This window comes from Conger conger, chromosome 18, assembly GCF_963514075.1.
Source record: "Conger conger chromosome 18, fConCon1.1, whole genome shotgun sequence".
Classification (NCBI taxonomy): Eukaryota; Metazoa; Chordata; class Actinopteri; order Anguilliformes; family Congridae; genus Conger; species Conger conger.
The window spans coordinates 22,490,659-22,518,598 of NC_083777.1; the positions used below are offsets into that span (position 1 = coordinate 22,490,659).

The 27,940-nt window shown below is 48.9% G+C and overlaps 1 protein-coding gene across 1 annotated transcript; it reads right to left on the reverse strand.

Annotated features, from left to right (window-relative positions):
- Positions 1–721: 721 nt before the first annotated feature.
- Positions 722–27,940, reverse strand: si:ch211-51a6.2 (neurotrypsin). The gene is made up of 15 exons (XM_061228807.1): positions 27,804–27,940; positions 25,250–25,596; positions 22,805–22,847; positions 18,374–18,616; positions 16,895–17,033; positions 16,554–16,732; positions 13,606–13,753; positions 12,488–12,666; positions 12,202–12,343; positions 10,972–11,186; positions 10,456–10,597; positions 8,762–9,040; positions 8,007–8,129; positions 6,481–6,761; positions 722–4,603 (listed from the first exon to the last, which is right to left on the reverse strand). Exons 2-15 carry the CDS (start codon positions 25,322–25,324, stop codon positions 4,284–4,286), a joined length of 2,508 nt encoding a protein of 835 aa, XP_061084791.1. The 5' UTR covers positions 25,325–25,596; positions 27,804–27,940; the 3' UTR covers positions 722–4,283.

Consider the following 27,940-nt stretch of genomic DNA (forward strand, 5'->3'; position numbering starts at 1 on the left):
AACATTGTGGTAAATGTACCTTAAATTGAGGACATTGTGGTTTGACTGATGTGATTTTCATTTCACTTCCTTTGCTTAAAGTGTAAATGATGTTAAGCTACCACATAACAAATGAGGAACCTGTTTAGTTTGCATGGTCATGAAGTTACCTGCTTTGACACCGAATCATGACTTCATAAGGGCCTTATCATGACATAATGTAGTAAGGTGTTTTATTTTTCTTCTGTGAAGTACTTTTTTATTTCTTTGAGCCAGTTTTGTTCAAAATGTTTCTGCTATCCCTTGCAAAAAAGTTGTTATTTAGGTTAATTTTTCTGAACTAAATGGCAGATAGCATACTTAAAGCACTTCTCTTCACTTTCCAAAAGTAAACTTTGGTCACAGCTTAAAATAGTCAACCAATTTAGGCACGGTTTAGAAGTAATTAAAAAGTGGTATACTTATCGTTCCAGTAAATACTTTCCATATACCTAAAACAGTCCAATTTAGTTTCATAATAATAATAATAATAATAATAATAATAATAATAATATTAGAAAGTACTTAAATATACAGTGCTTTAAAAGTAAAATACTTGTTGGTAAGTGATTTTTTTTATATACCTGAACTGGGCGTTCTGTCTGAAGGGAGGATGAAAGTAATTCCCCATAATCCTGTCAGGGGAAGTCTTTCACAGCCTGGAGGAAATGAGCATGTTTTCACAACAGCAAAACAGCAGCACTCCACATAGGCCACCTTTATTCATCACCTTTCTCACCTGGAAATATTCAAGCTTGCTTACATCAGAGCAGGAGACAGAGTAACTGAACACTATGGCTTTTTCAGACAGTTGGAGGCAAAGCAGGCAGCGGACTAGGGCAACATAGAGCTGTTGGCTAACAGGGCCTCGAAGATGGGCCACACCAAAGTTGACGACCTTTGACCTGACAGGAAATGGGTCCCCGAGTGTAGGGGTGGAAGTGGCATTTTCAGAATGAGTGAGGATGACTGAGTGAGGGTGGGCTCAGGGCTAACCTATCCTTACTGAAATCTTTGAAAGTTTCACGCTAACTGAAGTAGTGCTAGCCACATAAACATTCAACATATGTTGAAGCGACTGGCACTACTTCAATTAGTAGGAGTCACACAGTTTTGGATCAGATGACATGTTCATCATGTTTGTAGACCTGGTCCCAAGATGTCAGGAAATTCTTCCTTGGTTTTTCACCAACACAGACACCTGTCTCCAGGGTGACTGGGGCCAGAGGCATGGCCTCTGTGGTCAGGTGACACCAGCCCTACAGTATGAGGATTAGAGTCTGTGAGCACCCTGGGGAGGCTGCCACCGCTCACGTTACGAGCTGGAAATATTCACCTCACTCCAGATCGGATCATGTCCGCTCAGCCCTCATCCCCGGGGGCCGCCGGGGCCCAATTCTCCCCGTGGTCCAGGTGACATCATCACAGACAGGTGAAAAAAATCGGTAAAAATTCTCAAGCTCCATTTTTACATTCCTTGTGCGTGTATGCTGTTTAGCCCCCGTGTAGACATTCACACTGAACACTGACCAAAAACCCACTGGGCTCACTCGCGTATGAGGAATGTTCATGGCTGAGTGAGAGCAGGCGTGAAAGGCACCGGGATTAATGCACACTCCTCTCTCACCGGCAGAGGCTATCTGAGTGACTGGCATCTGGGCTAAGTGTTATCAGTCCTCTGCCTGAGGGAAACATATCTCCCCATCTCAGAATAATGTCTCGACACCTGCTTTCGATCTCCGAATAATGTCTCTGCACCTGCGTCCGTCAGTGGAGAAATCGTGCATATGTCTCGGGGAGGATAAGGGAGGATAAGGGAGTTTGGCATTCCTCTTCTCAGCCCAGCAGCGAAGTTTTCCTCACATCTGCGGACTGACCGCCCCTAATACATTTCCACTGCTGCACATCCTTTGCCCAAGGTTAATACTGCACATTACAAGAACACAACATGTAGTCCTTATTCAAGTACTTAATCCCACAATACATCACCTGCAAAAACAAACCTCTCCCCTCAAATTCCTTTCACCTTGATAAAAAAAAAAAAACAACATAATTGTGGTGAGCTTGGAAATAAGATATTCCAATGCTCACCCATTTCCTGTACAATCAGATACACAGGCTTAACGAACAAGGAGAACTGCAATTTACATGTAACGCATATGAGACAGGACATACTATATGTTGGATATATTCATTCTGTCTGTGAAAGACTTCTAAGACTTCAACAAAGTTCGAATGACCAGTTACTAACACAGTCAAGGCCAGCTAGAATCTGATTGGCATGGAGAGGCCTTCTCAGAAGGCTGAAAACAGACAAAGCCAAATCCGTCTCCATAAAAAATAAATAAAACAGACAAGTAAAAAAAAAAAAAGGTTACATTTTTAGTAAACATAAACCCCCAAGACAAAACTCTTGACTTTTGTCCTTGCTTGCTCCATAGCAGATGTACTCTCATGGCTTGTGACACTGCTAAGAAAAAAGAAATGAAATCCAAGCGCTTCCGGACAGCACCCCAGGAAGTGAAGAGGCTTTTGAGACAGTGACTAAGAAGCGTGGGCTGCCCCAGGTGTTTCCAGTTGACAATGAAAGGCCACAACATCGATGCCATGTCTCTGGGGTACACAGGCAGCCCCCCCGCGACACCGCCGTCAACTTGGCTTTAACCCGCTCCATCTGTCCGCTTTGCCGAGACAAGGCGCTGGGGCTGGAATTACTGCCAGCGTATCCAGACCACAGAGGCGTAGCGCCAGTGTACAGCTGACAGGGAGAAACCAGCTTACTTTCGTGCAAGACGCGCTCGCGCCAAGCCCGGCTATTGTGGGGCGCTGAGCTGTCGAGCTGAGCACCGCTCTCATTACAACCCCGGGGTTGTGTTACAGAAGGCTAACAGTGCTTCAGACAGTGCCATTCTTCCCGGGTTGGGCATCAAGCCAACGCAAGCAGAGACAACTCAATTCATCCTCTGTCTGCGTTCTCATTCATGACACGGGCGACGGCTGACACCCTCCTCTAACGGCCCTTTCGACCGCTCCCAGCAGATGAGTGCCGCTCGTCCCCCGCGCCGGAGAGTTCCGCTATCCAAGATGGCCGCCGGAGATAGGCCCTCTCGTGCGATGGAAGGATACAGCTCCAGCCTCCGGTTGGCATTCTGAGAGGCGGCACGTCAGGAGGGCTCAAACGCGCGGCCGCCGGCTTTCGGGCTTTCGCGCGTCTCTCCCAGACGGCGCCAACGGCATTTTCCTTTTTTTGTTCCTTCCTCAAAACCGTCGTCTGCCCGTCAAGTCGCGGAGAAGAAACGGTAACTCGAGCCGGCTCGGAGAGCGGAGTGCAGTTTGGCATGGCGCGGAGAGCTGGAAATGGTTTGGTAATACATGCATACTTTGGAATGCTTATGAAGTGCAGCTTCGTTGTTTTAAGACACACAGCACACAGAACGTCTTCTTCCCTCCTCCCGTCCATACAAGGAGCCTCATTCCTAAGCCCTTCAGTTCCTCACACCTGTACCAGGCCCTGACCAGCACCCAGCTAATGCGAAATGTTTCCACAATGTATGGGGAACATTTTCAAGTACATCTGCATTCGGTGTTTTGGATAATGTTACAATGAGAATGTTCCCCAAACTGACTCGGGACACCTTCTCGTTCCAAACTATTTCTGTCAAAGTCACAGGAAAACTTTACAGGCATTTACTGGCAACCTCACCCAGATGGTTTTCACTTTGTTAGGGAAAAACATCATGGAGAACATTTTATGAACGTTCTGAATGAGAACTGAAACGGCAGATTTGTTCAACGTTGTAAACATTTCCGATGAATTAAGATGAATGACCAGGAACATTAAAAGGAGCATTCTGGAAGGTGGACACAATTAAGTGTTGGGAAAATGTACTTTCTGAATGTTTTGGGAATGTTCAGAGAACCAAAAACTAGTTAGCTGGGTACCTGCACCAAAACTAATCTGCAAAAAATGGCGTGTGGACACCAGGGACACAAAATGGAGTCATAATGTATGCATAGTTATCGCATTATGTGCAGCCTTCTTAAATATCCAAATTTGGGGCTTTGTGACTGCGCTTTTGGGACTCCTTTGGGACACACTGTGCGGTGTCTGATCGAATGTGGCAGAATAGAGGGGGATTAGGCGAGCAGTTTTGGTGCAGGACATGACGGCTGGCCAGGGCCGTGTGGCAGGTACATCCCACGGTCACCCCTCCCTCCCTCACTCCCGAAAAGGTCACACGGCACTGTCGGGAGCCAATGGCGTGTCAGATCTTGGGCTCGCTTTGCGTGACCTGCTTGATCCAGCGCAGGAACCTGCTGACACGCGTGTAGACGCCCGGGAAGGAGGGGTCGCCGCATCCGTGACCCCAGGAGATGACCCCCGTCAGCACCCAGCGCCCGCCCTCGTCCTGGCACACCAGCGGGCCCCCGCTGTCGCCCTGGCAACTGTCCACGCGGCGACGGTCCGACAGGCTGCCGGCGCACAGCATGCGGCTGGTGAAACGCCCGCCGTAGCGCTGCTTACACCGCCGGGAGGGGAGCAGAGGCACCCAGGCCTGCAGCAGGGTGCGGGAGTACTCCGAGTCTGAGAGAGGGAGAGAGGGAGAGAGAGGGAGGGAGGGAGGGGGAGGGGGAGAGAGAGGGAGAGAGAGAGGGGGGGAGGAGAGAGAGAGAGGGAGAGAGGGAGGGGGAGGAGAGAGAGAAGGGGGAGGGAGAGAGAGAGAGGGAGAGAGAGAGAGAGAGGGGGGGGAGGAGGAGGAGAGAGGGGGGGGAGAGAGAGGGAGAGAGAGGGAGAGAGAGAGGGGGGAGGAGGAGGAGAGAGAGAGAGAGGGAGAGAGAGGGGGAGAGAGGGAGAGAGGGGGGGAGGAGAGAGAGGGAGAGAGAGGGAGAGAGAGAGAGGGAGAGAGAGGGGGGGAGAGGGAGAGAGAGGGGGGGAGGAGAGAGAGAGGGACATAGAGGGGGGGAGGAGGAGAGGGGGGAGGAAGTGAGAGAGAGGGAGAGAGAGGGAGGGGGAGGAGAGAGAGAGAGGAGAGGGAGAAAGAAAGAGGTGAGATAGAGGGTAAGAAAGGGGGGAAACAAACTTTCTGATCAAAAACATGGCTGATCGTCTTGTATTTGTTTTTCTTATTGGTTTTTATTATATACAATATCACCTTTATGATACCTACGTATATATACCTGTATATCACCTGTATATAAATGTATGATATGTAAAGAACTGATCTGAGACGTGAGTTCAGTGAGGGGGCAGAGGGAAAAAGAGGAGGAGTGTGTGAGTGAGTGAGTGAGAAAAGGGCAGAGTGCAAGGGGAGCAGAGAAGAGGAGGGAGAGAGAAAAGGAATGAGAAAAAGATGTAACATGAACAAGGAGAAACCAGGGAGTGTGCTGCAGAGGAAGAAAAACATGAATTTGCAGAGATGGGGAGAGACAGAGTATACGTACACCAAGACAAAATAAAGAGCTATTTGTTTATTTGTATTGCCTGTGGGTAATTCAACACGGATGCTTTTTTTTCCAAGAAACATTCTGTTATTTTTGCATCCTATTTGTTATTCCTGTGTGTGTTTTGGCAGCACAAGAGTATACTTATCATTTAAGTGCAGCAGGCCTTTTTAAATGAATGAAAATGAAACGAGAGAGAGAGAGTGTGTGTGTGTGTGTGTGTGTGTGTGTGTGAGAGAGAGAGAGAGACAGAGAGATGAAGCAGTGTGAATTTTCCTAATCACGAAATAGGTAGAATACAAAATGTACAACATTCATATTTCAAGTTTTTTGGAATTTGGGGACTGTGGGGAAAATAATCAGCTTGTTTGAAGAATACATAATAAAATGATATGAACCCTTAATGTTAATAATTAAATACTCTCATTTAAAAAAGAAAGTGGAAGCCTGTTCAAAGATGCTTGCGTTGTGGATATACTGTTGTGATATGGTCACAACTGCGGACTTCATCCGCACGCGACCATGTGACCGATTCATGGGGGACCCTCATGGGCGTACCTGTGACCCCCCACCCTGTGATGATGCATCGGGGACCCCCCCCCCCAGCGTACCTGTGACCCCCCACCCTGTGATAACGCATCGGGGACCCCCCCCCCCCAGCGTACCTGTGACCCCCCCACCCTGTGATAACGCATCAGGGACCCCCCCGGCGTACCTGTGACCCCCCCACCCTGTGATGACGCATCGGGGACCCCCCCGGCGTACCTGTGACCCCCCCACCCTGTGATGACGCATCGGGGACCCCCCCCCCCGGCGTACCTGTGACCCCCCCACCCTGTGATGACGCATCGGGGACCCCCCCCCCGGGCGTACCTGTGACCCCCCACCCTGTGATGACGCATCGGGGACCCCCCCAGTGTACCTGTGACCCCCCACCCTGTGATGACACATCGGGGACCCCCCCAGCATACCTGTGACCCCCCACCCTGTGATGACACATCGGGGACCCCCCCAGCGTACCTGTGACCCCCCACCCTGTGATGATGCAGGCGGCGGGCCTCTTGCCCCACTTGCTCCCCTGGGCGGGCAGGCAGGCGGCGTTGGTGTGGGGGTTGAAGGCCACGCAGTTGCCCCGGGCGCCCCGCAGCCTGAGCAGGGCGATGTCGTGCTCCCAGCCCTGGCTGTGGTACCTCCCGTGCACCACGATGCGCTCCGGGGACAGGCTGCGCTCAAAGTCGTCCCGCTCCTCCGTGTGGTAGTCCCCCAAACGCAGCGTGTAGCGGGACGGGTCGGTGCCAAACCTGCCGGAGGGAGAGGGAGAGGGGGAGGGAGGGAGGGGGGGAGAGAGAGGGAGGGGGAGAGAGGGAGGGAGGGGAGGGGGGCAGAGAGAAAGAGTTTAAATGGCCACCACAATAGCGGCTAATTCTGTCACAGCTTGCCATAAACAGAGAGACAACCAGTGAGCCTCACTGTGTAGGCCTATACATGCATGTCTGTAAACGGCATGTCCACTGTTTGTTAATGTGTTCAATTGTGCATGTTCTTTTTGTGCTTTGGCAACATAAGCTGTATCTTCTCATGCCGATAAAGCATTTTGAATTTGTATTTGACAGAAAAAGAAAGAGAGAGGAAGAGAGACAGAGTGGGGGCAGGTTGAAAAAAGGCAGTAGAGACAGTGTTCGGGGGGTCAGACAATAGAGACGGCGAGAGAGAGGGAGCGAGGTGGAGAGATGGAGATTGCAGGAGGTGCCTGAGAGACAGAAAGGGAGAGTGGATTGGAAAAAAAGGGGGGAGAGAAAGTAGGAGATAGACAGAGTGGGGGAAGATAGAAAAAAGGCAGTAGAGAAAGAGAGAAGGGGTGAGAGAGGCAGTGTTGTAGAGAGAAAAAGAGGAGGAGGAGGAGGAGGAGGAGAGAGATACAGAGGGCAGAGAAAGAAGAGGCAAGGGAGGGAGTGAGATAGAGTGAAAAGAGAAAAAGAAAAAGAGGGAGAGATGTAGAGGGGGCAGAAAGAGAGGAGGAGGAGAGAGAAGGGGATTATATGCATAGAGAGGGAGTGCATAAGAAAGAGAGAGAGGGGGGAGAGAAAGAGAAGGCATTAGTACATACTCTCTCAGGCAGAGGGGAAGGTTGGTGCCAGAAAGAACAACAGCGGAGGGGAACTTTGGCAGACGCAGCTCTGAATTTACACGCCAGTATAAATACATTCAACCCGGAGAGACTGGAGGGGAGAGGAAGGAGACTGGAGCAGAGAAGGAAGAAGTGTGTGTGTGTGTGTGTGTGTGTGTGTGTGTGTGTGTGTGAGTGGGTGTGAATGTATGTAACTTATGTGTCTCTGTGTGCGTGAGTGTCTCTGTGTCTGAGTAAGTGTGTCTGTGGGTGTCCGCGCACAAGAAAATCCCTCCCCATCATTAACCGATGACAAGCTATTTTAAACGCAAACGTGTCCAAAATGTAAGCAGCAAAATATTTTCTTTCTTAGAACACAGTGTTTGGAAGGACATTAAGTTGTAATACCACATCTAAGCACTAGATGTCAGGGCCTCACCTCTTGAAGCAGTGTGCAGCAGTCAGGACCCAGCAGGAGTTGATGAGGGTAGCGCCACACAGCGGATGGTTGCCCTTGGACTGAGACCTCAGCCAGAGAGAGACCTGCCACGGCCAGTCCCCCCTGCGGAGAGACAAGCCAAGAGACGGAGGAGGTCCGTTAGACAGCGGGAGAGGTGAAAGAGGAGCCCTGTGGAAAATATAAGCATCTAGCATGGGGGAGTCAATTACACACAGACATCAGTCCGTATACACAGGGTCAGTAAGGAAATGTGATCCTGGAAGAGTGTGTGTCCCAGTGAAAATAGGTGTGCACGTGTAAATGGGTATGTCGATAGCCATGTGTGTGTGTGTGTGTTTATGTGTGTGTGCATATGTGGTGTGTGTGTGTGTGTGTGCGTGTTGCGTATGTGTGAGTGCGTTGTGTATATGTGTGTGTGTGTGTGTGTGTGTGTGCGGTTGTTTGTTGTGTGTATATGTATTTGTGTATGTGTGTATATGTGTGTGTGTGCATCTGTGTACATGTGTGTAAGTGGGTGTATGTATGTGTGTGTATGTATTTGTGCGAGTGTGTGCGGTTGTTTGTTGTGTGTATATATGTATGTGTGTATATGTGTGTGCTTGTGTGTGTGTGTGTGTGTGTATGTGTGTATATAAGTGTGTGTGTGTGTGTGTATATAAGTATGTGTGTGTGTGTGTGTGTGTGTGTAAGTGTATATATTTGGGTGTGTATATATATAAGTGTGTGTGTGTGACCTGAAGGACTTGTCTCCTCCGATGATCCTCCTCCGCCGGCGCTGGGCGTTGGGCCTCTGGCCGCAGGAGGGGGCGGGCGTGGCGCTGTCTCCCGCGGGCTGGGGGACGTAGTCGCAGATGACCCCCGCGTCCTCGCTGTGCCTGCAGTTATGGGGCCCCGGGCCCTCAGACACACACTCCCCCAAGGAGCCCTCCTTCCCAGAGCACCGCACGTTATCCAGGTGGATGGGGCCCTGCCCCTCCCCGAAATACGCCATGGACCGGGCCTTGGACACACCGCTGAAACAGACAGAGGGGGGGAGGGGTGCAGAATCGGGAATACTTTAGCCTGGGGGAAGAAGGGTTGCTTCTCCCTCACTATGCGGGAGCAGACAGACAGATGCAGACAGAGTTGAAAGGAGCAGCAAGACCGAAAGACAGGTCACAAGTGCAGCTGGCTACTCCAAATTTAGAGAAAAGGTCAAAAATAAAATAAAGAATTGGGGTTGTTGATTAAAACATTTTGAAAAAATTAGAATAATCCCAAAACCCAACTTCGAAGATCCAGTGCAATAGCAAAAATGACAGAAGTGGGGTGAAGTTGTGATGCTCTTCCAGGGCAATGCCCATGATGCAATCTGATCTAGATGGACAGACAGCTTGTTGCTTTCAGCACTCAGGAAGTAGCATGTTGTCTAGCAGCACAAAGAGGTCCTGGCACTCTGTGTAAACACGAGTCATGATAGTATCCATTACACAAAATTCTAAATATTCAATTACTGCTACCCCTTTACTCTAAATGGCCTGTAGGTATGAGTGGATGTTGTGTGTGCCCTGTCCAGGGTGGATTCCTGGCTCTCTCCCCTGGAATAGGCTCCAGCCCCTCAGCATCTCCAGCCAGGAATAAATGGGTTAGATAATATCTGTATATCCCTTTTTACCTCCAAGTAGAGGCATTGACGAACACGGTAGGCCAAAACGTGCCTTTTTCCACACCCCTCACACTCTGCTCTGTCCTCCTGTGATTGGTGGGCACCTAACGGATCACTTTTGCTCTGAGCTTTAACATGAGTCATGGAAAAATGACAGCGGGCAGCTCACTTAAAGAGCTCGGCTTCAAACAGCCAGAGGGCCCGAGGGAAGGGGAATTTTCACAGTAAAGTTTTACTGCAAGGAAAAAGGAGGGAGGGAAGGAAAGAGAGAGGGGGGAGGGAGAGAGTGAGAGGCAGAGAGAGAGAAAGGGAGGAAGAATGAGAGAGAGAGAGAAAGGGAGGGAGAGCGAGAGAAAGGGAGGTAGAGAGAGACAGAGAGGAAGAGGTAGGGAGAGACAGGGAGAGACAGAGAGGGACTTTGACTTTTGACATTCTTTATTGAACATTTCACTTACAAACAAATCTTCCGCCCCTCCCCCGTCCACTCTCCCACCCAACACATACCTACCGCCCGCCACATGAATCCACCGCACAGAAAGAGAGAGAAAAGGAGGTAGAGAGAGACAGAGACAGAGAGAGAGAAAGACAGGGAGAGACAGAGAGGGAGAGATGGAGAGAGACAGAGAGAGAGGGAGAGATGGGGAGAGGGAGTGAGACAGACAGAGAGAGAGAGAGGGAGAGAGAGAGAGACAGAGAGGGAGAGATGGGGAGAGACAGAGAGGGAGAGATGGGGAGAGAAAGAGAGAGACAGAGAGAGAGAGGGAGAGAGAGAGAGATACCTACACGAATCCCAGCTGCCTGCACACCACCGCTGCGTTGAGGTCATTCCAGCCGTCGTCACAGACGCTCCCCCATTGGCCGTTCACAAAGACCTCCACACGCCCCTCCTTCCGGCTCTCCCCCGCTACCAGCCTCACCAGGGGCCCTGCAGCACACACACCCACATATCACTGCCCCAGCCTGACAGGACACTGCCCCTGCAGACCCACAGATCACTGCCCCTGCAGACCCACAGAACACTGCCCCTGCAGACCCACAGATCCCTGCCCCAGCCTGACAGGACACTGCCCCTGCAGACCCACAGAACACTGCCCCAGCCTGACAGATCACTGCCCCTGCAGACCCACAGAACACTGCCCCTGCAGACCCACAGAACACTGCCCCAGCCTGACAGATCACTGCCCCTGCAGACCCACAGAACACTGCCCCTGCAGACCCACAGAACACTGCCCCTGCAGACCCACGGATCGCTGCCCCCGCTGGGCCCGGCCGGGCTGTGAGAGGCCCCGGGGCTGGTACCTGAGACGGGCGGCGTGTCGGGGACGTCGTTGGTCTCGTCCCCCCTGTGGCAGCGCACGCCCACGTCCTCTCCGTGCGAGCAGTCGTGCCGGCCCCACTCGCCGTGCGCGCAGTCCAGCAGGGACCGCTCCGCCCCCAGGCACTGCACCTCATCCAGCAGGATCAGCCCCGCCCCCTCGCCATACTGCCCGTCCGGCACCACCTCCGCTCGCCCCCTGCTGGCCAAACGCGGCGTTACAACAGAGCCACTCCGGCCCCTGTGCGTTTCGGGTTGGCACGCACTGAAGGAAGGTTTACACCCAAAACCCAACGTGAACTCAATACATGCTGGATGCTTAGAATATTGCTTGTGAGTTCCTTGTTTCAATATTGCTTATTTATTTTGTTTTCTTCGTGTTTACATATGCCAACTCCGTTCCCACTGGAGGTTCAGTACAAGCTGCTTATTATTGAAGTTGAATTACATCTTACAGTATTACTTAGTGTCATTTCCTGCTTTCTGACTTTGTGTAGTTTCACAAACTCCTGAATGCCTTTATACTAGTCATTGTAAAACTGTCTGGTCATGAGAAACTTCTGTACGAATCTACAATATCGTACATCATGAAACTAATGAAACTCACACGGTAAAACAGAAAAAAAACAAAAAAGCCAGAAACTCAATTGTCCCTTTAAGCGATTGGCAGACAACAGAACATTAACCAGAACTGTATTTAGACAATGTACAGGAAACTGGTGGGACATGAGACCCTTTTAGAGCCTGGGATCTAACTCAGGCACTTCTTTAAGCTGTCAAATGTTACAATACATGCTGTATAAAGTTCAGCATAATGTGTATAATTTTTCACTGAATCTAATATTATCCCACGAGATGATACAGATGAGACACAGACCAAACAAGCACGAGCCTGACGCTGTGCTGAAAGTTTATCCCTGGGAGCCAAGAGTGGGGAGAGGGCCAATTACAGAGCCATGTGGCACCCCTGATACTTCCTGATTCAAATGACTCTCTACTTTATCAAATTTCAAGTATTCTCCGGTAGTGGCAGGCACAAACGCTACAAAGTGCAAGTGTATCACTTGTTATTTATTTCTTAGGTAAAGCAAACATACAATGTAATATTTTCTACACACAGTAATTTATTTCAAATTATTTAAAAAAACTGTTCATGAAAAAGAGAACTCGAGTCTCGAGAGGGAAGGTGAAAGGTGAAAGGCTGTCAGTCTCACCTGAAGCCCAGCTGCCTGCACACCACCTGGGCGTGGAGCTGGGTCCAGTTATCGTCACACACAGTGCCCCAGTCCCCAGAGTGGTACACCTCCACCCTGCCCTCCCATGGGCTGTCTGCTCCAACCAGCCTGATCTCCCCATCTGAAACACACACACACACAGACACAGACACATAAGCATGCACACACACATACCCACACGCATTCACATACACTTACGCACGCATGTACACACGATCCAGGATATTGTAAAGGAGAACGGAGCGCTGTGATTGGCCGCTCTCACCAGTGTAGGGGTTGCAGGACACCCCGGCGTCCTCCAGGTGGTCACAGTTGTGGCGATCCCAGCCGCGGTGGGAGCACTCCTCCAGCGAGAGCTCGTTCCCCGTACACTGCACCCCATCCAGCAGGATGGGCCCCGAGCCTGGGCCAAAGTGCGCCCACGACCAGGCCTTCGGGATGCCCCTGGGTACATACACACACAGACACACACACATGCACACACACACACACACACACACACACATACACACAGAGACACACACATGCACGCGCACACACACACACACACACACACACACATATACACAAAGACACACATGCACACAAACACACACACACACAGACACGCACACATACATACACAGACACACAGACAAACGCAGCCCACACACACATACACACACAGACATGCGCTCACACACACACACACACACACAGCAGGCACACACAAACAAGCACATTCAAACATGGGTGAATAATCCATCCCTACCATAGCAGTACTCTAAAAGGCATTCTGCAATGTGACACTATGTGAGTGTGCATGTGCACGTGCGTGTGTACATGTGTGCGTGCGTGCATGTGAGTGTGTGTGTGCGTGTGTGTGTGCGCGTGTGTGGAGTGGCTCAGGGAAATCCCCTTATGGTTGCAGCTCTCCTCTCCCCTCTGAACCTTAAAGCTCTAAAGCTCAAGAACATGAAAAGATTCATAACAACTGTGGCATTCAACTGCATCCCCCCACCAAAACAAATCCACTGAAAACATACCACGTGCCTTTCAATGTTCACAGATTGTGCTGAGCTACATTAATGCTGCTAAAGCCCCATGAGGAAGCTTGAGAGTCTATGCATGTGGGACTAGAACCTGCTTAGGGTGCTAACAAACACTGACTAAAAAACAACTAACTTTACAAGTTTGCTTCTAAGGACACAGAGTACATTACATGTTATTTACCCATTTCAACCAAAGGGACTTACAGTTGATTAGACTAAGCAGGAGCCAATCCCGCCCCTGGAGTAACATGGGGATAAGCGTCTTGCTCAAGGCAGCTGCACAGATCTTATTGAGACACCTTATCAAGCCTCTTATCCATTAGGCTGCCGGCTGCCCCAGAGTAGCACTTACCCCAGACCCAGCTGTCGACAGACCACCTCTGCGTCGATGTCATCCCATTGGTCATCGCAGATGGAGCCCCACTTGCCCTTGTGGTACACCTCCACCCGGCCCTCAAAGTCCTCCAGTCCACCCACCAGCCTCAAGGGGGTGCCATTGCCTGAGAGAGACAAAAGACAGCTGATGAAACTCCATCACAGACGAATCAGACGATCAGCTTCTGGGTGCGCCCCAATACAAAAAATATACATCCTCCTTTCCTCCACTCGTCTCCTCCTCCTATTCAGAAGTGTGGGTGGAGGAGACAAGTGAAGGAAAGGAGGATACATTTTGTCTGAGTACTAGGAAGCACCCCATTCCTCTTCTGCACTCTCTATCCGTCCAACTTATAGGACATTCTGGTGGGTAACGGGAGTTTCTGGTATTACAAGGAAGTTAATTAATGTTCATGAAAAGGCAGGTCCAAGGGCAGAACATCAACTGCCACAGAGTGCTCTAAGTTATGGCCCTGCAGGAATATTTGAAAGAAGGATCAAACTGGACTAGACCTCAAAAGCAGGGAGATATACATTCAATGTTAGAGGAAAAATTCACTCCATTTTGTTTCATGCTAGTTATGTTGTTATTTCTGTTTATTGCGGTCATAATATAAACTACGTATAGCTTGATTAATTTTCATACGTTTCAAATGAAATGTCATAACTGTTCAGTCATGCTTGGCAAAAATAACATGGCACTGTAACACAATTCCCACCGAGTGTTTGACCAACATAGACCATCATAGACATCGTCGGCAAAGACACTGCAACGAACCATGAGAGCTTGAGGCAAGGGAAATGTATAACGGACTGTGTACCCTCTTTTTCTAAATGTCTAAATGTTAAATGCTGAGAATGTATCCTGACTAACCCTCATAAGCCTTAACGGATAACAGTGCCTATAAGAGACTGGAACTGGAACTGTAAGGCTGCATGTTTGAATTGTTAATACACTGCTGTGGTGGTCAACCTCAACTGCTTCTCTAAATACCCAGCTCTGTAAATAGATGAGATAAAATGTAAGTTATGCGAGCCAGTCTGTTTGGTTAAGCAGATGAGTAAGGGCCACAGCTGTCAATCACTGTCACACAAAAATAATTTTCAAACACCTTGTCTTTACTCTGACTAGATGTGTTTGACAACACATTTTCAAAAAAAGGCTCAAGGGTAATGTAATTTAACATCTGGATGGTCAATTCTGAAGTCAAGTATTTTTCCATTCCAAGCCTAGGAATCATTTCGCGATTAAACATAAGGCAAGAGAAACCAGAGGTGGAAAGTCCAGGGGTCAGAAAAGTAAAAGTTTGTGTGTTTCTTCTTGAACTCGGGCAGCTCATTCCACTAATTAGTACTACTTAATGGTTGAAGAATTGTGCTAATTAGCAAATCCAGGTAAGTGGAACAAAACACCGTGGAGGACCTTTACTTTCTGAACCTGGATTTTCCAGCTCTGAGAGGAAGCAAGACAGTGACTGTGTCAGAATCAGCTTACATGCCTCCTGTTGAGTATAGAAGTTGTATACAACTTGTATAGTCAATAACAACATAACATACTGATGAGAACAGGCCATTCAGCCCAAAAAAACCGGTAGAGTAATAGTACGCAAGTAAGTTGATTGCCTGATGGCTTAAGCTAAGGCCGGAGACTGTAGATGTTGAAAGGACTTTTAGAGCGTGCTGTACTTTAGAGGGTGACATTTTGCAACATCCTGCATTCCCTCAACCGACACATACAGCTGGCAGACACTTCCATGCCCGCCATTACGGCTCTGAACTCCATCAACAGTCGCCATTCTCAACCATCATTCCTTGGGGGACTGGCTGGGACTGCGGCGAGCCAGACCCAACTCCAGGGTTAGTCAAAATAAATTAATAAAAAAATGAAATTAAAATAAATAGTTGATCATGGGGCAGCCTATAGCCTAGTGGCTATGATGCTTGACTTGGATCTGGAAGGTTGGTGGTTCAAGCCCCAGTTTCGCCACGATAAGACTGCCTATTTGGCCCTTAACCCCACATTGCTCCAGGGGGGATTGGCCGCTATTTAGCCTCATCGAAAGTTATTTTTTTTTGTTGATAAAAGCATCAGCTAAATAACTGTAATGTAATCTATAATGTCATGTTCCACAAAGGGACAGAGCCTGACCTGGGTTGCGTAAGAGGGGTATCTGGGGTGTCCAGGGGAGACACGTGATGATTGTCCAGTAAGGCCCCCAGTAGGCCCCCAGTAGGCCTCTCAGATGGCTCTCGCCTCCTAATGTTCCAGACAAAATTATTCACACCTCTGCTAAATATACCACTGGCATTCTGGGATACGCTCTCTCCCTCATGTTTACACGTTCTCTCTCTCCTCCCACTTGTGCGGAGAGGTCCAGAGGACAGGTTACACTACTCGTGTTTGAGTCAGAGCCAAACCATGGATCTGACATCCCAGTGAAACGCAAAACCGGCCCTTTCCCTCTGATGTACACACACAGGCAGTGTCTGCGCTGGCACACAGAGGCCCTACACACTGCAAAAACAATCCGTCCAGTAATTGTAGCAGGGTTAGCTTGGCTAGTTTGCTCGGAAAACGAAGGCTCGTAGCAGGTTACCGCGACAACGCTCCCTGATGAAGTAACCCTCGTTGTTGCCCTTGGCTATGGGTGAGTTTGCCTTTAGCTGACTGGTAATGCATTTGTCTACCAAAGCTTTGGACGGGTGAGAGGCTGAGGTTCATTTTCTAAATTACTGTAACTTTGTGTGTCGTCTCGCAAGCCACCGTAACTCCTCTTCTGACACTAGCGAGCCCCCACGCTCAGTTTGGGGACCACCAGAGTACACTCAGGACTCATAAGACCTTTGGAGCTCTCCTACACCAAACTACACAGAGAGTCTCTCTGAAGCTCACAGAAAGCCCGCCCGCCCGCCCGACCTCCTCACCTTCAGGGGGGGCGCACACCACCCCCGCCTCGTTGCCGTGGTTACAGTCTCCGGTGACAAACTTCCTGCTCCGGCACTCCAGGAGCGAGTTCTCGTTGCCGCGGCAGCCCAGGCGGTCGTAGTGGAAGAGTCCAGAGCCAGGCCCGAAATACGAGTGCTGGAGGGCGGTGCCGATTTCACTGAGGAAACACACAACCCGTGAGAGAGGGCCGGAGTTGGAGCCCAACCCACTCCTATTTAAAACTGCGGAGGGAAGGGACGTATGGTCACGACGACGTTGACATCACACAACTGGCCCAGACAGGGCAACCCAAGCTCAAACGACTCGGTTCTGACCCTACCCAAGTCCCAGCTGCCTGCAGATGACGCTGGCGTCTCGGTCTGTGAGGTGCGTGCCGCACACCGCCCCCCACTGGCCGTTCAGGTACACCTCCAGACGCCCGCTTTTCGGGGGCGAGCCACCGACCAGCCGGGCCGCACCTGCACAGGTGAGACGAGAGGGCCATTAGAGGAGGCACGACGGCTAATGAAAGGACATTCGGGAGCACACAACTGCCAGGCCTTCGACATCGACATTCCCAGTGGACAGGCCGTCGATAGGCAGACACAGTGTCTGTATAATCACAGGCAATATCTTTTAACAGCGCCGATTATAGCCCCGGGTAATTGCAGAGAAGCGCTGCTTGTTTCGATCGTACAACACATACTCAACCCATTAGTCTAGCAAGCACACACAAGTCACCCGCCAATCCCACAAAACACACACACACCCACACGCACAGACGCAAGGCCATTAGCTTCAGAAATGTACAGGTTTGAAATGGAAAGGCTCAAAGAGGGAAAGGCGGTTAATGATAAGCAGGGAGGCACCACAAAGGATCCCAGAGCCAGAACCTTTCCTTAGGCATGACATTTGTTTATTGCGCTGACAGGCAGAATCAGAGACAAGACATGCAGCTCAGCGTTTCGTGCAGACAGATGCATTAGCACCCGCCCCAAGCCAACCAGACAGAGAGAGAGAGAGAGACAGAGAGAGAGGGAGGGAGAGGCAGAGAGAGAGAGGGAGGGAGAGGGAGGGAGTGAGAGATTTAACACACACTTATCGTGACGGTACAACAAAACATCACAAGGCACAGAAAACCATCAACCCCAGCAAAACACAAGGAGAGAGAGGAAGAGAAAGAGAGAGAGAAAGAGAGAGAGAGCGTGGGAGCGAGTACGGAGAGCGAGGGGGAAGGAGAGAGAAAGGTACTGAAAAGTAAGTGATGGTACTGGCAGAATGGCAGACAGACAGGCAGACAGGCAGACCAACAGACTGACAGACAGACAGACAGGCAGACAGACACAATCACAGACACACAGACACACTCACAGACAGACAGACAGACACACAGACACACAGACAGACAGCACACAGACAGACACACAGACAGACAGGCAGACACACACACACACACAGACAGACAGTCACACAGACAGACACAGACAGACAGACAGACACACACACACACAGACAGACAGACAGACAGACAGTCACACAGACAGACACAGACAGACAGACAGACAGACAGACAGACAGACACTCAAGAGACAGACACAGACAGACACTCATAGACAGACAGACAGAAACAGACAGACAGAGACACTCAAGAGACAGACACAGACAGACACAGACAGACAGACAGACAGACAGACACTCAAGAGACAGACACAGACAGACACAGACAGACAGACACTCAAGAGACAGACACAGACAGACAGACAGACAGACAGACACTCAAGAGACAGACACAGACAGACACAGACAGACAGACACTCACCCTGGTGGCAGTCGCAGTAGGCCCAGCCGATGGCCCCGGAGCCCTGGCGGATGAAGCACCAGGGCTTGGCCTCTCGGTCCGGGTTGCGGCAGTAGCTGTGGTCGCCCAGGCCCCGGCCCGGGTACTGCAGGACATAGTCGGGAAACTCGCTCCACTTCAGGCAGCGCGAGCCCGAATCCGTCTGGGACACGGAGCCGTTGTAGTAGCCCAGAGCAGTGAAGCCCTCCAGGCAGGAACGAGGAGCTGGGAGAGCACACACACAGTCATTAGTATTAACGATTTCTCCATAAACCGCTCATTTGAATTTGCTTGACCAGTACATGCTGATTCAAGGAGAGAGCACCTGTGAGGGTGGTGTCTGACAGATACACTGCCCTATAAAAGAGCCGCAATCAACCTGACCAATACCATACTGCACTGTAAAACCAGTGTGGATCTCCGTTATGCCACATTACCTAGTGTGATGCGCCAAATTTCTAAATCCTCACAAGAGCTGGCACATCGTCTGTAGGCCTACCCCACTGCCAACTGTCATGGTAAAGTTTCTGTCATGGTAAAAATTACAAAGCTTGCGGGGGGGTGTGATGGGAACTGAAACAAAACATGGCAACCAACCCAAGTGGCTTATAGCTGGGGGGGTCCAATCTTACCCGAAAAGGTAAGTATTTCTTTTATTTTTTTTAGCCCAACACTATCACATCCGATTAAACAAATTAACTCATCATAGTCTTTGATCAAGACCATGATAGGTAGAATCAGGCATCTTCGTGCTGGGCTAAAACACCGGCACTTTGTGGATAAGATCGGACACCCCTGGCTTAGAGCCATTTCAGTGACGGACATCTCATCGTGCCTTTTTATCTCTACTTCCGCACGCTGACATTTTAACAGTTTATTCCAGCCTCCTTGCAACCTTCATGATGCGCTATACATCACAGAACACCTCGTTGCTGTGTTAGCGGCTTACGCTGAACAGAGGAAGCATACCGCTAAAGGAATGTTTATCCCAGGCACGAGGGGCTCGCAGGTGCCAACGCGAACACAGCTTACTGTATAACACACGTGCAAACCACAAAACTATTTTGCTTACAGTATTTTTTAAATTATATATATTTTTTATGAGTTCATATTAAATGTGAGCTTCCCTCAGCAGCCGAACACATAGAGGTGCACAGTGAAACACATGAACGGGCCTAGGTGAGCCTGTGTTCACAGTCACTAATAAAGCCCTGGAAGTCCACGTAGATTACCCCAGCATTAATGCGGTGTTTACTAAAGTCACGCTCCCCTGAGGGGCCGAGGCTTCAGGCGAAATGAGCCCCACAGCTTCTCCAGGGCCACGCGCTCCAACGCGGTCAGGGAGAGAGTGCGGGAGACGTGCTGCATCTGTCTGGGACACACAAGGCACTTTCCCTCCCTCAGTGAGCACTGGAGGCCAGCCATTGCCTCCAAGACCGCACACAGAAGGTCGGCCCACAGGTTCAGCTCAGCACAGATAATGTGTGCATACCTCTTCACAGGAGGATGTATTTCCTGGTCAAATTTATAACTAACTACATTACTAAGATAGCTAGCTTGCTAATCTGTCACTATTAGGTCGCTAGTTCGAAAAGCAGCTTCTTTCCACTCAGGGAGGGAACGAAAGTACCTTGGGTGTCTGAGACAGGGGCCTCGTGCGGAAGTGCGCCCCCTAGAGGAGACTGAGAGGGGCTGGGCGAGAAAGCAAACGCCAGAGCTGGGACCGTTTTGGGAGAAGCGCTGCCGAGGGCCTGTCGTCCCCCTCATTCCTGAGCGAGACGGTGCAGGTCTCCTTCGCCTGGCGGGCTGTTACTCCTGCAGAAATATCACCGCCGAGGGGATGAGTCATCAGAGAGGAAAATGAGCTCTAATATCCAGCCCTCTCCAAAGGGTGTGGGCGCTTTTCTCTTTCTTGTGTACCTAAGCTACGCTCTTTCAACTTTCTGTGCAGTCTTTTCCCTTTCCCCCCCCCCCCTCCGCAGATCGTGTTCGTGGTTCTACTCACAGCCGGCGAGTTGAAAGGGAGGGAGAAACGCGGGGTTGAAAGAGTAATGAACGGAGATTTTACCGTGTGTTTAAGGATTTTCTACCGAGAGATTACGTCCCCATTCACGGCGGGATTTCGGTTATTTTGTCCCCAGCACAGATGGCTCTCAGGCTCCCATTATGGCACTCCCCTCCCAGCCTCTCTGTGCGGTGGTTGGAGAGGGTATTTGATGTGGTGCGCAGTGCGCGCCTCTCATGGGGGGGGCAGAAGAAGTGGCCCGTGTGGGGCTGTGGGGTCACGTGGTGAGGGCGCTGTGTGCCACGCCTGTCTCTGGTTAGTAAGAACAGGTGTGTGTGACGGTGTGTGGGAGTGTGTCTGTGTGTTTGTGTGTGGGAGTGTGTCTGTGCGTGGGTGTGTGAGTGCGCGTGTGTTTGTGCGTGGGAGTGGGTGTGTGAGTGCGAGTGTGTCTGTGCGTGGGTGTGTGAGTGCGTGTGTGTTTGTGTGTGGGAGTGTGTCTGTGCGTGTGTGTGTGAGAGTGCGTGTGTGAGAGTGCATGTGTGTGTCTGTGCGTGGGTGGGTGTGAGTGAGTGCGTGTGTGTTTGTGTGTGACTGCATTGCGTGGGTGTGTGTTTGACCCAAGGGGACCCTGAACACTTGACCGCTGCCGGCTGGCCAAAAAAAGCCCCAGACAAACAGATTAACCCCCCCGCCCCCCCCCGCGCAGAGGCAAGAAGGGCCCCCCGGCTCCAGCCCCTCACCCCAAAGCGAGCCCCATTTCCAGGCTATAACTGGGCCAGCAGAGATGCCAGTGTGAGACACTGCTGAAACCAGAGCTGGCAGACTGCGGGGTGATGGTCCTGGGGTCACCTTCCGCAGGAACACTTGGCCAGGGTAACCGTGAGGCCCGAGATCACAGGGGCAGTTTGCGAACTGGCATTTAGGCACACTGAGTATGAGGGACACTTTAGTGGTTGGAGCAGGCGAGCATTGCAGGGGGCTGAATGGCTTGTTCCCCTCGTTGGGTTATGGTATTTACCGGGAGCTCCTCCTGCTATCACAAAACATTCTGACACAGTTGCTGGAATGTTTTGTCAACGTTATAAGATTGCCACGACACGGCCACAACATTGAGAGAACAGTGAGAGAACGTTTTTCTAGTGTTAGCTGGGACAGAGCTGAACAGCATGCGTGGTTCTTCTAGTCCGCCGTCCTGACAGCTGAGTGAGAACGCACGTGCGCACCAACGTATTTTAAACCGAAATCCTACAAAGGTCACGCAGGTGCATAGGTGTCCCTGGAGCAGTGGACAGGGGTAGGAGTCCTGCACCCGTTCTAGAGAGAGAGAGACAGAGAGAGAGAGGGTTTCCATGCCCCAGGAATCAGAACAGGCAGACCTGCCTGGGCTTGGAGGGGAGAGAAATGTGTTCCTCTCCTCAAATCTACTGGTTTTAGAGAGGAAAGGACTTCAAGGCACTATGGAAGAAGAGTTGGGGGGGGGGGGGGGGGGGGGGGTTTGCGTGTGACTCCTGTTACTACTGCTGAACCTTGGTCCCTATTAAAATGGCAGTATATATATATATATATATATATATATATGTATATATATCTACATACACACACTCAGAGAGAAATTTATTAGGTAGACCAGTACAAGCCAGGAGATATGTTGGCCACCCCCAGACAACCCTTGGACCCCCCCTTGGCCACCCCAGTAAAAAAAAAAAATCCTAGAACCACCCCTGCGTACGAGAAAGTGCAAAGTGCATACCCATAACCAGGGATAAGTGCGCTGAAAGACCCTAGAGGGAAGTACAATTTCAACTGCTACCGGCACAACGAAGCCAAGCACTAATAAAGCGCTCACTGAGTGGAGATACCTTTATATTTATATTAAGTTACGAAGTGGAATATTCCAGTACAGGTTTTTTTTTATTTTTAGATCGGGTTTCTCTCTTGACTTTGCTACAAGGGGCAAAAGCTGGAGGTTCACCTTGAGCATAAATGAGGCATGATTCTTGGCAGAGTGCATCGCTCGGTTTCAGCCGTTTGCTTTAGCTCCAGGACTGGAGGGAATATGGATCTTGGCTGTGGATGTGATGCATTTTTTCCCCCTCCCTTTTTATTTTCCTTGAGTGCAACAAAAAAAAGTAATTGACATTCCTCCATCATTCCCAGATGACCGGCACTAAAGCGGAGTCTAGGCCCCGCCCCCTGATTGAACTGTTTATCAGTCTTAAGGGGTGGCATCAAAGCACCCACTCAAATGCAGTCCCTTGAAGTTAAAAAGTGAAACTGCCCAATCTTGGCAAAATCTGCCCACCCCTAACAATCCCCTATCTCCTCATAGTTCCATGAGCGACTTTAAAGGTTCAAAGTGATTAGATATACTAGCTTTAAGAAGAAGAAAAAAAAGCATGCTGGCTTACCTGCACTCTGCACTGTGTTTACGTAGTTGTCTTTGGATGTCCCCTGAAAAGAACCGACACATTTAAGACCCAACATTTGCAATGACCACATCTGCACTACTGGTTATTTTAATGTATTATCCCATAAAGATTTTTGATTTTCATTGTAGACTGGAAGACAGTAGTGCTACAAAGTCTTTCCGCAGTTAATTAGGCTGAATGAAAAACTGAAAACACACACTGTAAGCTAGGAGACACATGCGTGCTTGTGCTGTGTACGGGGGCAGTCAATGCTGCCAATGAGTGTGCTGTGCTTGTCGAGTTTACACCACAGACACAGCGCCTGCCCATAGCCCTGACCCTGATCAGACTCCATTCCACAGGAAATATGGTCACGGTCAACTTATTCATTTGCAGGGCCACCTGCACCCCCCCCCCCCCCCAAAAAAAAAGAACACGGTCGTGTTGCATCTTGCAGTGCCGTGACCGCAGAGGATGGTTTCTCCCCTGTCGTCAGCTTCAATTTGCATCCACAGAGCTAGCGAGCAAGCAGGTGGCGCACAGACGCCGTCTCAAAAAAACGAGCTCATTTATGAACGACAAGCCCCCAGGTTCACAAATCAACCTGCCATCGATAACAAGCCCAAAGCCACCCTTTGAACTGGATGCGACGTGTAGCGATTTTAACACGTATGGTAGCTGCTCGAGCTCTTAATTGTAACCGTCCGTCAGTCCAGTCCAGAGCAGGAGCCGGAGGGAAAGACTTGCCTGCTTTACAGCTAGCGCATTGCGATTTTAAAACAGAGATAAAATGCTGTTTTACACCAAGATATTAGGCATTCTTCACCTGACAGACCTGTACATAACAGCAATAGTCAAAGGCAGTGTTTATTTCCAGTGCCACTGAGACACATCCAGCACAAATGCGTACCTAATGTTGTTGGTGATTTCTGAACACGGCATACAATTAGGGTGTTGTGTAGTCCATGTGTTTTGTAGCCTGTGTATATGCTTATTCATGCCAGCGAACGTTCTTAGAGAGGGTTCTGAAAGGGTTATTTGGTGTGATTCCACAGGGGAACCCTTTTTAGTTCTTTATGGAACCCTCTGTCCTAGGTGTGAAGTGTAAAAACTGCCATACAAGAAGCCAACAAAGAACCCTTTAACAAGATATGGCTCTTCTAGGGTTTTATGGAGTGCATGAGTTACACTTTGTTGTCATATTCTGTTCTCTTGGGAGGAGTTATAAGGTACATAATCTTATCAACTCGTGTGGGACAAAGTACACTGCTCAAGTCAACCTGGAGTAAACACTGTTTCCTATTACAGAGGGCCGATATGATGAGCAATATGTTTGTATTCCATTGATAGAAAATATTTCTGTACAGAAGGACTGCAATAGAGGAAATAAAGATTTTGCCTTTGACTCGTTTGTCAAATGATGAATGTCTTTAAAAACCCAATTCCACACACCTTCTGAGAGCAAAACAGAAATAGTAGTCCGGTCAATTATTGTAGGATATAGTCGTATATTTTACATTATACACGCAATGGCTCATGTAAAACGTGTATTAGCAACAGAGGGCAATTGGAAACATGTCTTGATGCGCAGCACTGACGCTCCGCTCAGTAACAGACTGGTCTTGCGGCCATGGTTAAAAATGACAGTACCTTTCTAATTGCACAAAGGTTGGACATTCACTGCAATTACAGTGATTTCGTATGGAAACTTAAAATGAGCATGTCCTTCCAATGGTCTTATCTTTTCATGTATATTTCCCAACAGCTGACCCTTCCACGTTCTCTCAGTTGACTAGGGCTAGGCAACAGCTACAAGACGTGGGCGAATAAAGGAGTTCCGTACACGAATATTTGATTTTGCGTTACTCACCTGGTTGTAGGCTATTGAATAGGTTATAAGTTACCCGTCTTGTAATCATGAAATCAACTTTTGTGTTGAGAAGGGACAACCGCTAGCGCTTACGTCGGGTTAAGCAGCCAATTTCAATATCAGCGCTGGATCATTAAACAACATATGTTTGACCATACCTACCTCGTTTTTCTTGTGCGTTTCAGATTTCATGACATTGTTTGAGTATGTACCCTAGGTTGTTTTATTCTGGAATCGTATTATTGAACTTAAACATATTTGACTTATTTGTATTCATAAAACACTTATTTGATTTAGCCTGTCAGCCAAATACAACTTAAATAGTCCTAGTATGACTATGACAAGTAGCCTAGGCTATATAAAGTGCATCATGCCTTGCCTCATGCCTTGTTGCGCGTAGCATATTCAGTGATTTAAGCGCGTTGCCAATAGCCATCAGTGGTGAATTATTATTATTGTTCTATATTACATTACAGGGTGTGAGCACTCAATGGCAAAATGCTTTTACTGTATTAGGGGAAACACCGAAACTCAAAACGCAATCGTTTTTAAAAGAGAAAAGAAGAGTTTCCTACCTCCGCAGAAATCAGTAGCAAACAGCTGCATACGATGGTCAGAGGCAAGATTCCCTTCAATGCTGTCACATCCATCCTGGTGAAAGTGTCCCGTTCTGCCAGCAGCCTTCGCCCATCGCTTTGCACGCGTCCAGGAACGTCAGCCAGAGTGTCGCGGCGACACTGGCCCGTGACCAGCAGGCAACGCGACCTGTTCGTTGAAGTTCAGTGCTGATGTGAACAATAGCTTAGTCCGTTGTGGTTAACACCCGTCCATTAAAAGTGTCAGTGTCGAAAGTCTGTGTGCCATTACACTGGGTGTCCAGCTCCTCTCCCCCCTCCGAGCTCGCGAGCCGAGGAAGTGTCCACTGAAAGAAGACACCGATTGCAAAGAACACCCCGCCGCGCGTCCGCTGCCTATGTTGACAGCACACATATGACGAGTATAAAAATACCGTGCAAGACTCTGGGCGTAGCTGCGAACTAGATAAACCTGGCTACAATCTCAAGCGACTGTGGCGATGAAAATAAATAGACGATTGGCTAGTAAAAGTGACGCGTCGACGCGCTAGAATAATGCCCGGTCCGTGTGCATGTAGGGACTGGCTGCGAACCGGTGAGCGCCCCAGTAGACGTTCAAAGGGGGACAAAGCACATTGGTATAACCCAAGCTAATGATAATTAACAAACTGGCCCGCCCAACTCCACGTAGCTAGCGGTTAGTGCATTCGGAGAATATGGGTGAACTGATCCGAATCATTGAAAGTGCACGAGTTTATGTTGGTTCAAAATGTTTCTAACATCATATATTAAAAGATTATCTTGTGTAAACGTTATCTCTCAGTAGATATTAACATTTCTAATGAAATACAAATTACTATTTAAATGTCAGCAATTGTAATTGAGGTTGTAAGGAAAATGAGTATACTATGCACATGCCAGTCCATGACCGAGGTTGGGAATCCCCACTGCAAAAATGTGGAAAATGTGTGCATGTAGCTTTGTGCCCGAGCGTCAACTGCAGCAAGAGATCAGCTGCCAGCACCGTGGTTGAAACTTGTAAAGACTGAGCGCTTAACTCGGCGCGGTGCGCAGTGGGTAGCACTGTTGCCTCACAACAAGAAGTTCCTGGGTTTGAGCCACGCGTGTCTGCGCGGGTTTGCTCCGGGTACTCCGGATTCCTCCTGCAGTCCAAAGACTTCAGGTTAGGGACTATAGATGAAAATGAGCTAATTCGGGCATATTTACATTGATGTGGAAACTGAAAATGTTAATTAATGTGCACTGTCCCTGGTAAATAAAATAAATAAATATTGCGTAGGAAAACAAAAGTCTTCAGCTGTTTCAACAATTGAATTATGGGAGTGGAACACCAATTTTGAGCTTAGCTTCATTGCAACTGTAATAGAATAGTCCGCAACGAAGGCTACCGAGCTTTGACCAAGGTAAGCTACATTAGTTTATCAAAGTGTCTACATTTGTCACATTTTGGAAGTCCAGGACCATCTTAAACCACTTTACTAAAATACCTCATCCAGAGTTGCCAAAAGGCCGTAGAATACATATGACATGTAGAGGGGCCACTTGTGTTCCAGGGTATTTAGTAATCTATGTGCATTATAATCCAACAAACATTTGTTGTAGCCTCTTACACTATAGTTACATATAATGCTCATCGTTTGAGTTAAATTTCCCACTGTACACAATAGTACCCGTATAAACTCTGCTAAAGTTGAATCAACACTGGACAATTTTACTGTGCAGTCCTTGCATGAGCATTTGAGGTGCAATACTCGTTTTCCCTGGCCCTCAACATAAATATGACTGAGGAGTGGTACAATTGTACTGATAAAATCTAAACTCCTTCAGACAAGCTTTAAATAGTTCTGTGGCGATTTGGGATTTCGTTACAAGTCAGCGCCACTCTGCTGGTAATCATCGAAATGACCACAATATGTGATGCTCAAGATAACAATTTTGAGCACAACTATTGAAAAAGGTTCAAGTATTTTTCATACGTGCGATACATCAAAGTGAATAAAACTAAAGCGGAAGTCATGTCCATGCTATAATCTTATCTTCGGAGTGGCTGGGTTCCTTTGAATATCACAAAAAAAAACCCAGTGGTCGCAGTTTAAATTTAGGCGGAACTATTCATTACGCGCACTAGCAAACAGAAGTAAGGTAGCCTCTCACAATTCACAAATTCAACTTCTCAGAAACATTTGAATGTCAGGATGGTGGAGATTACATGACCATACCGAACAGAGTGTTGTTATTCCTTCATAGGCTTGTCATGGTATATGTTTGACAGTGAAGTGCAAGAAATAGGTTCAATTCTAAATCACTCGTCAGAAAACCTGTCTCTGTTCCTGTCTACTCTAGTGGGGGGTTTGTATCCTCAGTTAACATTAAAGAAAAAAGTCAATCTCTCTTCCTAAGTAAAAACGACCGGTTTCAAACACAAGACATCCAAGAAAACCAAACCGTGAATGGGGCACAGTAAAATGGTTTATCGCCCCGGAGACATAACATGTGTATTTTCTCCCCACACAGGAAACCACTGTCAACTTACCTTTCAAGCCAAAAGTCAACATCCTAAAGAATTACAACATAAAACGCACATTTCACGCCACCGCGTACAGCGGAACAGTTAATACCTCGCCAAATTAAGAGCACGTCAGCTTGAAAGGCTTGTCCTAAAATAGCAAC

Bases quoted from the DNA above. Each gene is read 5' to 3' on its own strand.
- si:ch211-51a6.2 (XM_061228807.1), bottom strand. From the start codon at position 25,324: ATGGATGTGACAGCATTGAAGGGAATCTTGCCTCTGACCATCGTATGC. The intron at 11,187-12,201 runs GTGAGACTGACA...TTTGGCCAGCAG, and splicing joins TGCAGGCAGCTGGGCTTCAG to GGGGCGAGCGGAGGTGGTGC. The intron at 10,598-10,971 runs GTACCAGCCCCG...TGTGTGCTGCAG, and splicing joins CGACACGCCGCCCGTCTCAG to GGCCCCTGGTGAGGCTGGTA.